The sequence below is a fragment of the Electrona antarctica genome (genome assembly GCF_951216825.1).
Source record: "Electrona antarctica genome assembly, chromosome: 24".
Lineage (NCBI taxonomy): Eukaryota > Metazoa > Chordata > Actinopteri > Myctophiformes > Myctophidae > Electrona > Electrona antarctica.
In genome coordinates this window covers 33,201,952-33,216,714 of record NC_136803.1, presented here as the reverse complement: position 1 = coordinate 33,216,714, position 14,763 = coordinate 33,201,952, and the positions used below count along the sequence as shown (strand labels likewise).

The 14,763-nt window shown below is 44.6% G+C and overlaps 1 protein-coding gene across 2 annotated transcripts in view; it reads right to left on the bottom strand.

Moving 5' to 3' along the window:
- LOC306917546 (guanine nucleotide exchange factor DBS-like) overlaps positions 1 to 14,763 on the bottom strand; it is a 111,249-nt gene that overhangs the window by 15,478 nt on the left and 81,008 nt on the right. For both annotated transcript variants that reach the window (XM_079495839.1, XM_079495838.1), the window contains exons 5-16: positions 14,065 to 14,178; positions 12,008 to 12,124; positions 11,066 to 11,215; positions 10,738 to 10,862; positions 9,874 to 9,988; positions 9,392 to 9,511; positions 5,770 to 5,961; positions 4,030 to 4,221; positions 2,590 to 2,743; positions 1,756 to 1,817; positions 1,461 to 1,540; positions 913 to 979 (exon numbers count right to left, since the gene is read on the bottom strand). In XM_079495839.1, coding sequence (XP_079351965.1) covers positions 913 to 979; positions 1,461 to 1,540; positions 1,756 to 1,817; positions 2,590 to 2,743; positions 4,030 to 4,221; positions 5,770 to 5,961; positions 9,392 to 9,511; positions 9,874 to 9,988; positions 10,738 to 10,862; positions 11,066 to 11,215; positions 12,008 to 12,124; positions 14,065 to 14,178 — 1,488 coding nt within the window. The remainder of the gene's footprint in view (positions 1 to 912; positions 980 to 1,460; positions 1,541 to 1,755; positions 1,818 to 2,589; positions 2,744 to 4,029; positions 4,222 to 5,769; positions 5,962 to 9,391; positions 9,512 to 9,873; positions 9,989 to 10,737; positions 10,863 to 11,065; positions 11,216 to 12,007; positions 12,125 to 14,064; positions 14,179 to 14,763) is intronic.

Below are 14,763 nucleotides of genomic sequence, written 5' to 3'. Positions count from 1 at the left end.
TGGAACCCCAATCTACACTGTAGAATTTTCATTTCATTTTTTTAATCTGTCATCCAATATAAATCATTACACGCAGCCACCTTGCACACCAAGTCTGATGCATAATATTCTATTAAATGATTAGATGATTGTGTGGTCCTCTCACTTGATGACATGATGAGGAAATATAGAAGCATCCTGAGCTGGTAAAAAGAGCAAGCAGAGTTCTGATCAAAGATCTGGGGAATCTTCCCAGTCGTTTCACTCTTTACTTCATTGGCCCAGTTTGCACACTGAACACACTCTCTTGATGATGTCACTATATCACCGTTTCATTCATTGGCACGTTTGACTGTCAAGGTTTCAGCTTCCAAGAATAAACCCTTAATACAAAGGGAAGACATCATTGCACATAACAACCACACCAAGGGCTCTAATGAAGTACTGTCAGTCACCTCAAAAACACATGAAAAACTGGAAAAAATACAATCACAGCACTCCATCTTTCAAGTTACAAGCCAAGAGAAAGAACGTGCTGGCCTCTATGGAATCCAAATGACTGAAATCAGTGGTGGCAACAGAGAACATTAAAATGGTAAATGGTAAATGGTGCATTTATATAGCGCCTTTATCCAAGGCGCTTTACATAGATTGTGCATTACATTCACCCATTCACACACACATTCATACACCGATTGCGGCGGAAGCCATGCAAGGTACCAACCAGCACATCGGGAGCAATTTGGGGTTCAGTGTCTTGCCCAAGGACACTTCGACATGTAGCCAGGAGGAGCCGGGATTCGAACCGCCGACCCATGGATCATTGGACGACCTGCTCTACCTCTTGAGCCACAGTCGCCCCATTAATCCAGGCATACGTCTTCATATTAACTGCTGTAAACAGAGTATTGTTGCAGTGATACAGTAACTCACCTCCAGCACACACAGTAGTTCTTCTACGTAAACTCTTTCTGTGTCCAACAGCTCATTCATTACATGGCTGTAATAAAAAGAAAATGTTTTTGAAAGTTTACAAAAAGGCACACCAAATTCAATTGATAAAATACCAGGTGCTTAGACATGTGGAAACGGAAAAATAAGACTCTGCACACTCGATCAATTGCCGCCCATATTATATTACCATCAAAGTTGACATTTGAGTGTCTAGCTTTTCCTCAATCTGAGGATAAACTAGGCTCTTGAAACGTCATCTTAAACAGTAACGGTTAGTGTTTAAGATGATGTTTCAATATGCATATATGAAAAATGCAACATTTTGAAATTGTGATTTGTGTTCCATTACTTTGTGACGGCAAATCAACTTGACTTTGAACTGAATCCCAAAAAGGTTGAGATGAAATTTATAACAGTATCCGTTAATATATTGTGTTCGGTGCGAGGAGGGCTCATCTGAGGACGATGTAGACAGTGACAGTGACAGCGACGTGAAGCTATGATGACAGAGTTCTCTGAAGTCTCACCCTCGAAGCACCGCCAGGTTGTCTTCCTCTTCAGATAGAGAAGCATGTCGGGTGGTGCCGTTGTGTAAGGACGCCTCCACCTGGACGACACACGCGCACACACACACACACACACACGCGCGCACAAACACACAGGCACGCACACGGGCACGCACACGGGCACGCACACACACATTATATGTAACAGAAAAGTTATTTAAAAATTATTATTCACTTCATTCGCAATTTACACAATCATTTATGCGAGTGCTGCCGACAAACATGAGAGAACAAAAAAATGTTGATAAAAACGGACCTTTTTGCAGATTCCATTCAGCACGCTGTCCTCAGACAATGTCCTGGCTTTCCTCCTTTGTTCTGCAGGACAGAGCAACACGGCATGTTTTATACTTCATTTCATTTTCTTTTCCATTTAATTCAGCAGCAGCAGCCACCCATGTTGCCTTGTATGACGATCCCTCTTCTCTCTCTCCCTCTCTCTCCCCCTCTATGCTTCCCTCCTCCATCCATTAATCCTTTGATCACATTTCTACGCTCGTAGCCCAGCGCTGGAGATTAGAGCAAAAAATATCATCTAGCTAAGACCATCCAGGAGAGAGCAGTTCTTTCATCTTAGAGAGTTAGTTCAACGGGTTACATTCTTCTCTTTAAAAATAAAATAATCTTTCTAGCCAGAAGAATGCTGACTCGACTTTACGAGGCAAGATATACGAGGCTCTTATAATTATTATTATAATATACATACATACACACACGTGTACATGTTAGGAAGGGACTAGTAGACAAGAGATCCAGTATAAGTCATTTTACACTTTTTTGCATGCTGAAAATAGCAGATCTACAAGCTCACAACGCGTCGCAGCGCGAGTGTACTGTAAAATCAGCCATTGCGACTGCATCAAGGCACGCCAAAATACATTTTAGTCGACTAAATCACCTGTAGTTTTAGTCTACTAAAATCTCATGACATTTAGTTGACTAAAACTAAACTAACACTAAGACATTCCAGGTGACTAAAATGTGACTAAAACTAAATGAAAACTATTCAAAAGACTATGACTAAAACTAAAAATAGAAATTTGCTGCCAAAAACAACGTTGGCCTGTGGCCATTTTGACCTAATCCTTACCAGGGGAGGCCTGTGGTGATTTGACCTCGGGTCTCGGTGCCACAGGCTGGACGGGCCTGGTCTGTTTGGCCGCCAGCTTCTTCAGACTGACCCTCCTCTTCTCAAACATCTCCTGGACAGAAGCCTGCTTCTGAAACACCTTCTCCACCTGGTCCTGAGAGACAGAGAGAGACAGAGAGAGAGAGAGTGTTTACATCAGCAGGTTTTCAACCCATTTCATATCAAGGCCCATTATCTCATTCGGCATTTGAGCAACACGGACGGACCACCATTTGATGAGATTTAGCCTCGCAGGCCAGTGACTAAGGGCTCTTTTTTTGTCCATGCTAAACCCCTTATCCCTAAACTTCTTTGCCTGTTTTTTTTTTTTTAACAATTTTGAAAAACATTTTTGAATAGTTATAATACCCAATCTACAAATGGTAAATGGTGCATTTTATATTGTGCCGTTATCCAAGGCGCTTTACAGAGATTGTGCATTACATTCACCCATTCACACACACACATTCACACAGCGATGCCTGCACATGGGCAGCAATTAGGGGTTCAGTGTCTTGCTCAAGGACACTTCGACACTAACTCTGGGGGAGCCCACAGGGTTTGAACTGGGAACCTTGTGGTTTCCATCCGGTCACTCTACCCCTGAGCCACTGCCGCCCCAGCTAGTTGAAGTTTAGGGATAAGGGTTTAGCATGAACAAAAATAGAGCCCCAAGAGTATTTTGTTGTCGAATTAAACTACAGGTGTTCAATTGAATACCAAACGACTCGCCCCTTTACCAACTCGCCCCCGCGAAATGTTTTAATGTAGTTAACAGTTAATTTAGTATTTCCCTCCCTCTCTGAAATCTGAGTGGTGTGTAAAACAAAATCAAAACGTAGGCATAGACACATTTGTCCGTGTACAGACATGTTGGTGGCCAGCACACCACTGACAGTAGGCTACCAGTGTTATTTTTGGCAGCTTTAGTTTTAGTCCTAGTCTCTTGAATAGTTTTCACTTAGTTTTGGTCACATTTTAGTCACCTGGAATGTTTCAGTGTTAGTCTAGTTTTAGTCGACTAAATATCATAAGATTTTAGTCGACTTAATCTACAGTTGATTTAGTCGAACAAAATGTGTTTTGATGCCGTCGTAATGACTTGCTGAAAATAGCCGATCTACAACGCGTCACAGCGTGGCGCGTTGTGAGCTTGTAGATCGGCTATTTTCAGCATGCAACCAAGTGTAAAATGACTTATACTGGATCTCTTGTCCACTAGTCCATTCCTAACATTTTAGTCTAGTTTCTATTTGTTGACGAAATCGTGTATTATGTAGTCTTAGTTTTAGCCATCATAGCTTAGTTTTCATGTAGTTTCCGTTTTTTTCCCGCCAGTGACGAACATTTTTCGTCTTCGTTTTAGTCGACGGAATCAACACTGCAGGCTACTATACTCACTCTGAGCTGAGGAGTGAGCACCACCTGGTACTGACAGCAGAGGGCGGTGTTGTCACTCAGCGTGTGCAGCGCGGCCGTGTCCAGGTACCTCTCCAGCTCCCGCAGCGCCGCCTCCGCTCCGTCCTGAGACTGACAGCGGTCCACCGGCTGACACGCCAGCAGGAAGATACCCTCCTCACACCACCTGGACGCCTGGGGGGGGAGGGGGAAGATTTTATCATCACACCCTCACCGTGTTCATGAATGAGTTGAATTCTTCATTTGGGTGAAATGTGACTCTTTTTGATCATGGCGGCAAGACTAACTGTTGATTTTTTTTTAATCCAAAATGAGTTAACCCATTTAGGCCTGACCTCAAAATTAAAAAAAAATCTTCTAAATCCTCCAGTTTTCTGAAATAAATATTTTCACGAGTTTTCAAAAAATGCAGACCTACAAGCTCGTAGCGCGCCACTCGGTGGCACGCTATGAGCTTGTAGATCTGCTATTTTTCAATAGCTAAATTATAACAATGTGTAAAACACCAAAAGGGGTTCCCACCCAAAATTGGTTAATAGCACATGCACTGCACTGCAGACTCTTCGCATACTCGAGCAATACATGTCAGAGCTGAAATCGACATGTAAATATGGAAAACATGTAGATAGGTGTAAAGTTAGAGTCCACCTACGTAGACTTCTATTGGCGAAGAGCATAGCAAACAGTGACAAGTCCTGGACCGGAAGTTGGCAGAATGCACTGGACTCAGGCAACAGCCCAGCTTTAATGATCTTAAATCCCTTTATTTTAGATCGTCTTTAGTAATAGAATAACATAAACATTACAGAGACTTTAGTTGTCACTGTACAATACTTTAAAACAGTTGTACACATGCCTAAAATTGCTGATATTTGCGCGGCCCTCGTTGAATACAATGGATTTCAAACTCCAGCTCGTCCCAGTTCAGGCTGCATGACCAGCGCTCGAGCGCTCGGTTTCTGCCCCCTCAATGTCGTAACTCTGTCTTACTCAAATGGCCCTTTTTGAAACTATCTCCTCGCCACTCGCCTTATACACTTCCACTCTGTTTGAGCATAGGTATATAAATTATATATTCCCCTCCCATCCAGTGCCATCTCTATTATTTATATATCTACTGTATGCTCAAACCAAGTGTGTAGGGTGAGTGGCTAGGAGATCTTATCATTATACATCATCATACATCATCTCATGAACAACTGAATGTATGTGATTGGTTGGTTAAATTCACGTCATATTTGGCAGACATTTCTCCTTTCATCGTCAATGGCAAATATGAGACGTGTGGGAACAAGATTTAGCGGACATTTGATCTAATTTCTCCTTTCATTGTCAGTGAAAGGAGAACTAAATATCATAAGATTTTAGTCGACTAAATCTACGGCTAATTTAGTCGACTAAAATGTATTTTGGCAGGCCTTGATGCCGTCGTAATGACTCATTTTACACTTGCTGAAAATAGCCGATCTACAAGCTCACAACGCGTGGCGCTGCGAGCTTGTAGATCGGCTATTTTCAGCATGCAATGACGTATACTGGATCTCTTGTCCACTAGTCCCTTCCTAACATTTTAGTCTAGTTTTTATTTGTTGACAAAATCGACAGTAAATTTAGTCTTAGCTTTAGTCAACGTAGCTTAATTTTCATTTAGTTTCCATTTAGTTTTTCGTTTTTTTTTTTTCGTCATAGTTTTATAGTCGACGGCTCCGAGTTTCTTCTTACCTTCTCCAGAGCCTGGTGCAGCTCCATGGCTCGGAGCAGCAGGTTCTTCTTGGTGGTCAGCGTGGAGGTGATGCCCTCGCACACCGCTCTCAGTTCGCAGCACTTGGGCCTGATGGAGTCCTCCGCATAGTGGGAGTTGTCTATGAGCGCGTCGCCTTCCCCCGCCAAGGACAGGGCGCGGTCCAACACCTCCTGGAATAAAGAAGAGGCAGAGAACTTCTGTAAGGGGTCGATTAAAAATGATTGACCACGTAAAGCCCTACAGTATGAGTATCTAAAATGTTGCAATGTTATGTTATTTTATCTGCCGTTTAAAATAAAAACAGGGACGCCAGGTTGAAATTTGAAAGTGGTAGAAGAAGTAGGTCTGGAGTGGCTTATTGTCGCTATCAGCCGGTAACACGCGGGAGTTTGTCCCTGTTACAATGCCCTATAGACCCCTGAGAGATGGAGTCTGTCCCCGTCACAATGCCCTATAGACCTCTGGGAGATGGAGTTTGTCCCTGTTACAATGCCCTATAGACCCCTGGGAGAAGGAGGTGGAGCGCCACACCTACCTACATACACTGAGTTGACGGTGGCCGAGATCGAACCCATGAAGTTGTGGTCCAAAGGCAAGAGCTCTACCGACTAAGCTACCCGGACACTTAAACACGAAAAGTGGTAAAGTAAAACTCAAATAAATGTTTAAGTGGTTAAGGGTTTTGTTTGTCAGTGGTGCTGTGAAGTATGAAGCGGCCGGTTACGAGAAAGAGTTTTTTTTTTTTCTAATTTGATTGTGGACTGAAGCTCATTCCTCCACACACTGCCGTCTCCGTTTTTTGGCTGTTTACAATTTAGGCATTTAGCAGATGCTCTTAATCCAGAGCGATTTAGAGCAAGGACAGCACACAGTAATACGTTTCTAGGTGTAAGTATGTAGGACTAGTAGCATGCCAAAGTTTGTGCTATTGCCATTGAGAATGCATTGGGCGTTTAAGATAAATACGGGGGGGGACATATTTTGACAGCAGAAACTGACTGTCATAATTTCTCCCCCCTCCCTATTCCAAAGCCCCCCCCAGGTACATTATATATTTAAACTATTTTCAGCAATGGTACACTTATTTTTTCAGTGGGTAGATCTTGTTGAGCTGGTCATTTTGAAAGTAGATCTCACGTCATAAATGTGTGGGCACCCCTGATGTAGGACTAGTAGCATGCCAAAGTTTGTGCTATTGCCATTGAGAATGCATTGGGCGTTTAAGTTAAATAACTCCGAAACTACAAATCATTTAAAAGTAAAAAGTTCCAGCATGTGTTTCCACAGTAAGCTGAATTATAAAATGTGTGAATGGAGTTTCTAGGTGAAAGTGATTTTGAAGTATGTAGGACTAGCAGCATGCCAAAGTTTGTGATATTGCCATTGAGAATGCATTGGATCAGATGCATGGAAATAGAAATCTCATAGCTAAACCAAGAACCTATCATCCAACAGTAGAATATTCCCCCAAAAAAATGAAATAATCTGTATATTGAAATGTTAGGCCAAATCAACAATGGCATCGGTCTACATAGCGTAGGTGAGTCTTCAGGTTACGGCAGAGGTTTGGAAGTCTGGAGCAGTGTTGTTTTTGGCAGCAATTTTTTATTTTTCATAGTCTTTTGAATAGTTTTCATTTAGTTTTAGTCACATTTTAGTCACCTGGAATGTCTTAGTGTTAGACTAGTTTTAGTCGACTAAATATCATAAGATTTTAGTCGACTAAATCTACAGTTGATTTAGTCGAACAAAATGTATTTTGGCGGGCCTTGATGGCGTCGTAATGACACTTGCTGAAAATAGCCGATCTACAAGGCGTCGCAGCGTGGCGCGCTGCGAGCTTGTAGATCGGCTATTTTCAGCATGCAACTAATTGTAAAATGACTTATACTGGATCTCTCCACTAGTCCCTTTCTAACATTTTAGTCTAGTTTTTATTTGTTGACGAAATTGTCAGTATATTTAGTCTTAGTTTTAGTCACCATAGCTTAGTTTTTATTTAGTTTCCATTTAGTTTGTCGGTGGAAAAATGTAGTCGACGAACATTTTTCGTCATAGTTTTAGTCGACGAAAACAACACTGGTCTGGAGTGTGCTGTTCTGATTGCAGCGTTCATATGATATACGGCATGTATGTGTTCAACAGCTCAGTGGCCTTGTGGTTAGAGTGTCCGCCCTGAGACTGGGAGGTCGGGGTTCAATCCCCGGCCGGATCATACCAAAGACTCTAAAAATGGGACCCAATGCCTCCCTGCTTGACACTCTGCATCAAGGGTTGGATTGGGGGTAAGTCCCTGCGACATACTAGTGTCATGTCCAGGGGGTGTACTTGTACATCAAGCTGCCTCACGCTACAGAAACAGGAGTTAGGCTCCTGCCGTGTGGGCCCCATGGCTCGGCAAGGCTACTTACTATGTGTACACCTAGCCTCGCCCCACGTGAGTTGTCTTTTCTCCGTTCCCACAAATGAGAACGCGGAGGGAAATGAACAGGAAACGACATACCACGTGTCTGCAATAACACTGTGAAAGCAGAACTCGTCACCCTCACATCTGAAGATTTAGCAGCAGTGCTCAAAAGGATCAGGATCGTTGTGACAATAGCATATCCTCTTCCGGGGTGTTTATTCTCCTAATGATGTCGTTCGTGTGCAAACTGTTCTTTGAAAGAAAGGTTCAGTCTTTGACCGTTTGATCAGCCCTCACTTCCACAAAGATGCAGCAGGGATTAAACCTGCGACCTTGCAGTTACACCACATTCCTGCTAACCACCAGACCCTGCTCGGGAATGTACCCTCTCATCCCCCTCTCGTCCTGCCTGAATCTCCTATAAGCCTGAAATCTCCCCTGGTCAAGGGATGATTCCCTCTTGCGGTAGATGTTTGGTTCGTAAGCGGGAGAGAGACCGGGGTTCGAATCCCTGGGTGTTACGGTTGCAATTACAGTACGGTGCTCCATCTGAGTGGACGAAAAACGTATTTTTGAATGAATCTAATTCGAGTAACCAATCACCCGCCCCTCTAGCCATGCTCTCCTCTCCTGAGTGTTGTTCATTAGCCAATACCACTGGATGGAATTTGAAATATGGGGAAGAAGAGGCAAGAGCACATGCCTGCAGTCAAGTCTCGCTCGATCGACACACACCCTCCCTTCCCCTAAACTCAGTTCCATGCGACGCGCACGCCTGCACAGCACAGCTAGGGCACTTTCATCCCAGTAAGTGGGGGATGGGACATAACATTGATTATGTCATTAACATTTATGCCTTCAAGGAGACGTCAAAGGCATGCCGAGAAAGAGAGAGAGTGTGTGAGAGAGAGAGCACTGCAATAACATGTGTGGTGTGTGCTTTTGCAGGACAAACGGTGCGTGTGATCTTCAGCACAAAGACCGCACCGTCAGTAGTGTCACGGAGATGGATGATCTGTTTAATGGCTGTGTGTGTGTGTGTGTGTGTGTGTGTGTGTGTGTGTGTGTGTGTGTGTGTGTGTGTGTGTGTGTCCTTGCATCTATGTACTTATACATAGAGGTGAAACCTGACATAACAGGCCCGTTTCGCACGTGTGTGCGTGCGTGCACGTGTGTGCGTGCGTGCAGCTTACATAGGCCTTCTCCTCGTGGCTGTTGAGCTCTCGAAGGACATGCTCAGCGTGGGCGGGGCTTATGCTGACCTCAGAGAACCCCGACAACCTCTCCGATGCCACGTCTAGCTGGGCTCGAACCTGTGAAACACACACACACACACACACACACACACACACGGGTTTTCACACATGCAGAGCAACAAAGACCCGACAGAGATCCCACCCTGAGTGGGCAACTTTAGCGTCAGGAGAACTCTCCCACAATTCACCCTTTGTCAAGTCCCGCCCCTGGTTGGGCCCCTCTTCGCACCCATTGGTCAATTTAAATCGGCGAACGACTCTGAATACGTTGTCGATTTAAATCGACCTATTTAAATCGTCGAACGATTTAAATCGGACGATTTAAGTTGAACGATTTAAATCGTCGAACGACGAGTCTTTAATCGTCCGATTCAAATCGTTCGATTTAAATGGTTCGCCCTCCCTCCAACTCCCCTCACCTCTCTGAAGTCCTGTTCAAAATGGCGGAGCTGTAGACACTGCTCCAGCTTCGTGCGATGGCGCTCCCAGAAATCATCAAACGCCGTCTCTGTCTCATACAGCTGGCCCAGGAGTCTGAGGAGAGGAGAGGAAACCCAGAACCCATTTTAATTTACTAGATCATAGGGATGGAGCTCGATAACCGAAACCCGGAAAAATCCGATAACAAGCTTATTGAGTAGTACCGTTATCAATACGCTTTGGGCTTATCAAGCCTGTTATCGAGCATAGTGGCCATAACGGCATGTTTAAACAATCAATAAATCTAATCACCCACGCCCTCATCTCTTTTTTCCTCTACATTTTTATCCCACGATTTTGTAACCCATTTTTCACCTCTGTGTCAATTATCTAATGTGATCCTGGGCTCTACACACCCCCCGCCAACCTGGGGAGAGCAACGGAACTCATGCTTCCTTCATGCATGAGTGTCCAAGTCGCTCCTTTACACCTGACAGGGGGGAGTTTCCCTGGTTGGACGTAGCGTGTGGAAGGAACACGTTATTCCAACCAGTTCCTTTCCCCTCCATCAGGCGCCCCGGCTGGCCAGGGGGAGCTAGTTTAGAGACCAGGATTACTGCATGTTTTTTGTGAGGGTACCTACCTACTACCTACCCTAGGGGACACGGGGGAGAACATGCAAACTCCACACAGAAAGGCCCTTTCAGTGCCCTTACCGCCTCGGTATGGGCACTGATGACGCGGAGGAGAGAACACGCCGCCAGCGCCCACAGCGTCCCCAGCGGGAATCTTCTAGCTGTTTGGCGACAGCACTACCGACTGTGCCGCCCACCGTGCCCCTTCTCTCTCATCTCTATCCATACCTCTGTACAGTAGCCAGGTTCTCCAGTTCATCGTGAGTCATGTTGTATTCAGGGTCGTTCAGTAGAGGCTCATTGATGCACTCCAGCAGACGACCTCCCTGAGACAGCGCCACCTTCAAGTCCTCCTGGGAATTACACACAAGTTTCTTTCGTGAAGCGAACAACTTGTTTAACAGGGAGGACACCTGACTTGTGTCTGGTCAAACAATCAAACAAAATGTTTGGTCAGGAGAAGCTGGGATTCGAACCGCCGACCCAGGGATCATTGGACGACCTGCTCTACCTCCTGACCCACAGCGACCCCCCCCCCCCCCACACACACACACACCTTCATATAGTCCTTCTTCAGCGTGTGTGTTTGCAGTAGGCTAGTGGTGGCCTGGCAGTCGTTGGGCAGCTCCGTCTCGGCCAGCTCTGTGCCGAAGGCCTGCAGTGTCTGGGCTGTAGTCTTAACCATGAGGGCAAACGCCTCGATCGCCTGCAACACATGGGCACACGCGCACACACACACACACACACACACACACACACACACACACACACACACACACACACACACACACACACACACACACACACACACACACACACACACACACACACACACACACACACACACACACACACACACACACACACACACACACACACACACACACGCACGCACGCACGCACGCACACATGCACGCGCACACGCACAGAAAGGTGTATATAGAAAAAGGAGACAAAGAAGTTATTAAAGGTTTCATGACATTATTTTTCATTTATTTTTTCGTTTCTCTTTTAGGTTGTATGACCTCAATTACACCCACACAACCTGAACCTTGAACATTCAGTGGATTTTCTGTGGTCTGGGGTATTCTGTGTGTGTTCTGAAGCCTTTTGAGCTGCAATGAAACAGCAACAAAATAGCAGATCTACAAGCTCGGCACTCAGCACCGAGTGCTGCGCTATGAACTTGTAGGTCTGCTATTTTTGAAAAATCGTGAATATGTGCCTCAAATCTTTGAATATATATTATTACAGAGTGAACATTTTAACTCAAATCTTTGCTTCTGGGGAGGTCCCTGGAACAACATATTTTCAGATGGGGGGCAGAGGCATATTACATATAATTGTTGGGGTCCTTGACATGAAATATTGAGCACCACTGATACAGAAACATAAGGTTTTTTAGAAAACTGTCAGGATTTTTAAGACATTTTTTAAATTTCGGCGTCAGGTCTAAATGGGTGTGTGCGCGGCTGTGCACGTGTGTGCACACGCTTACAGTTCGATGGGAGATCCAGGTGTCATGGGAGTATTCCTGTGTTCCTCCGAGCTCCGTGGTCAGCTGTGTGGGGTCGATGTAAGCATGGAGCTCAGTTACCGAACTCAGCATCACCACCTGACACACACACACACACACACACACACACACACACACACACACACACACACACACACACACACACACACACACACACACACACACACACACACACACACACACACACACACACACACACACACACACACACACACACACACACACACACACACACACACACACACACACACAGTCTAAACTTAAACATACATTTTGTCATTCTCAAATGAATAAAACAGAATAAAAAAAATACTATAAATCAACACACATGCATTAGGTATAGGGGAAGAAAGCACGCCCAGGCAGACAGAGGGCAGACGGAGGGTATTTTGAGGGTAGTAAGCTGATAAATGCTAGTCGCTAGACCTGTATACCGTTTGAGTTCCATAAAGATATTAATGAAATGAAATGAAAATTTAGCGCTGAGGAGCATCCTGAGCCAAAACGTGCCGCTGTGTGGCGTTTCCTTGATGTGACTGTTTCAGCAATATTCCACTGACAATGTGCGACAGCCCGATTTAACCAGTAAACAAATATTCTATCGCAAATAATAAATATTTATAACACAAAATAAAGTCGAGGTTTTGTTTTTGTTTTGGGGGCGGGGGGGGCTGTCCCGCTTCATTAGGCCCCCTTTTTCAGTGCGTTAGTGTCAGCTTGTTGTGTGTCAAATTTGCAAACTCATCATATTGTGCTGCTAGACATTAACCCATTCAGGATGGGAAGCCCTTTTGGTGTTTTAAGCATTATGTTATATATACTTTAGCTATTGAAAATGGCAGATCTACAAGCTCGTAGCGCGGAACTCAATCTGCTATTTTTGGAAAAATCGTGAAAATGTGGCGCAAATCTTTTAATATATTTTCTTTCAGATCGAACGTTTTGAACTCAAATCTTTGCTTCTGGGGGAGGTCCTCGGAACAACATATTTTCAAATGGGGGTCCGTGGCCAAATACAGAGAATTCCGGGGGCCCTTGACATGAAAAAGGTTGAGCCCCACTGACATAGAAACATAGGTTTTTCAGAAAACTGTTAGTAGACATTTTTTGAATCTGATCTCAGGTCTAAATGGGATGAGCACTTTCAACCTGGCATCCGCAGTGGAGCCAATTAACCTGGCAACGTGTTGCAGCTGGCATCAGCGCACTAGCATAAAGGTAATACTTTGTTTATCGGTTAGATATGGCTGTCATTCATCAAATATGACACATAATCCGTGGAATACTGCTTGCTGACGAAGCCTAATTGGGCTCAGAATACTAATGGAATCGCAACATTTATGTTTTGTTTGTGGCTTTCACCTTTATATTTTCTATAGAGGGACAGACAATAGTCTGACAGGAAATGGGGAGAGAGATGGGGGGGGGGGGGGGGGGGGGGGGTGACACGTAGTCTCACGTAGCCAGACAACTATTCCACAATCTCCGAATGCTATATACAGTAGAGTCTGGAACTACACCTCCTGAAATGGAAGCTGCCATTTCCGTTCACAAAGATATATTTTAAAATATCTTCAGAGCTTATTTTTTATTTCCTTTTCTGCTAAGCAACTATATATGCTTAGATGATTTCTATTTATATTAGGATACATTTGCGCGACTGTAAAGACGAAAACGGAAGTGGCGAGGAGGCTCCACTTCCGCTTTATATTTTACTCATGACAGCTCTTCTGTTGCTCCAGACTGTATGATGAAAGCATTTTGAAATTGCGAGAGGCAACAGTCTGGTAATGCATGACTAGGTGACATGCAGTAAAGGCTGTCGGGATCGGGAGTCGAACCCGCAGCACAATGCCAGACTGGACTACCAACCAGGGTGCCTGGACCGCTGAGCCACGGCCCAGGCCGCAGAGTGTTGTTCTGATTGTATTGCTAGTACAAGATAGGGCGTGAGTGGTTCATGTTTATACAGCCGTCAAAATTAGGGCCTTGTTGTGAAAGAGCTACTCTACAGTCACCTTCATCTTGAAATCATCCTTGTTGAACTTGAAGAGAAAGTCTGACAGTGTCCTCTGGAACAAGGTGGAGGGGCGCAACACCAGAACCAAATGCAAGTTCCCTGGAAACGAGCCCTGAGAAAGACAGACAGACAGAAACCTTTATGAGCAGCGGGGACGCATCGCCCTGAACATCGGCTACAACTAAAATAAAAGTATAAGGAAGTAAAACTCTCACTGAAAACAAGCTTTTAATAAAAATGTTATGTGTCAGGAATATGCACATAAGCCTAGTTAGACATCTTCAGCTGAAAAGATTTAGGCCTATGCTTGATCAGGCTTTCGGTAAGTATGTAGATGGAGCCTTTCTAAGAATGTGACCAGAGGAGAACTGGTAGAATGGATGTGCTGGCAAACTTCTGTGCTTCTCCAGCTTACAGAGAAAGTAGAGAGAGAGAAAGACAGAGCAAATAACAACAGAGGCCATGCATTCATCCGTGAGATTCAATTGGTTCTGTCTGTTTAGAGGACGCTGGGTGAATTGCTCCACCCTGTTAGCCAGTATCAATCGATAAAACAGTGACAGTCACACAGATAATTGTCGCACACGTGCACACGCACACACACATCTGACCTCATCAAACTCTGTACACTCAAGACACGCTGCCACCCTTAGATCCTCATATATGGAGCTGACCTGTTCTGACATTCCATATGTTG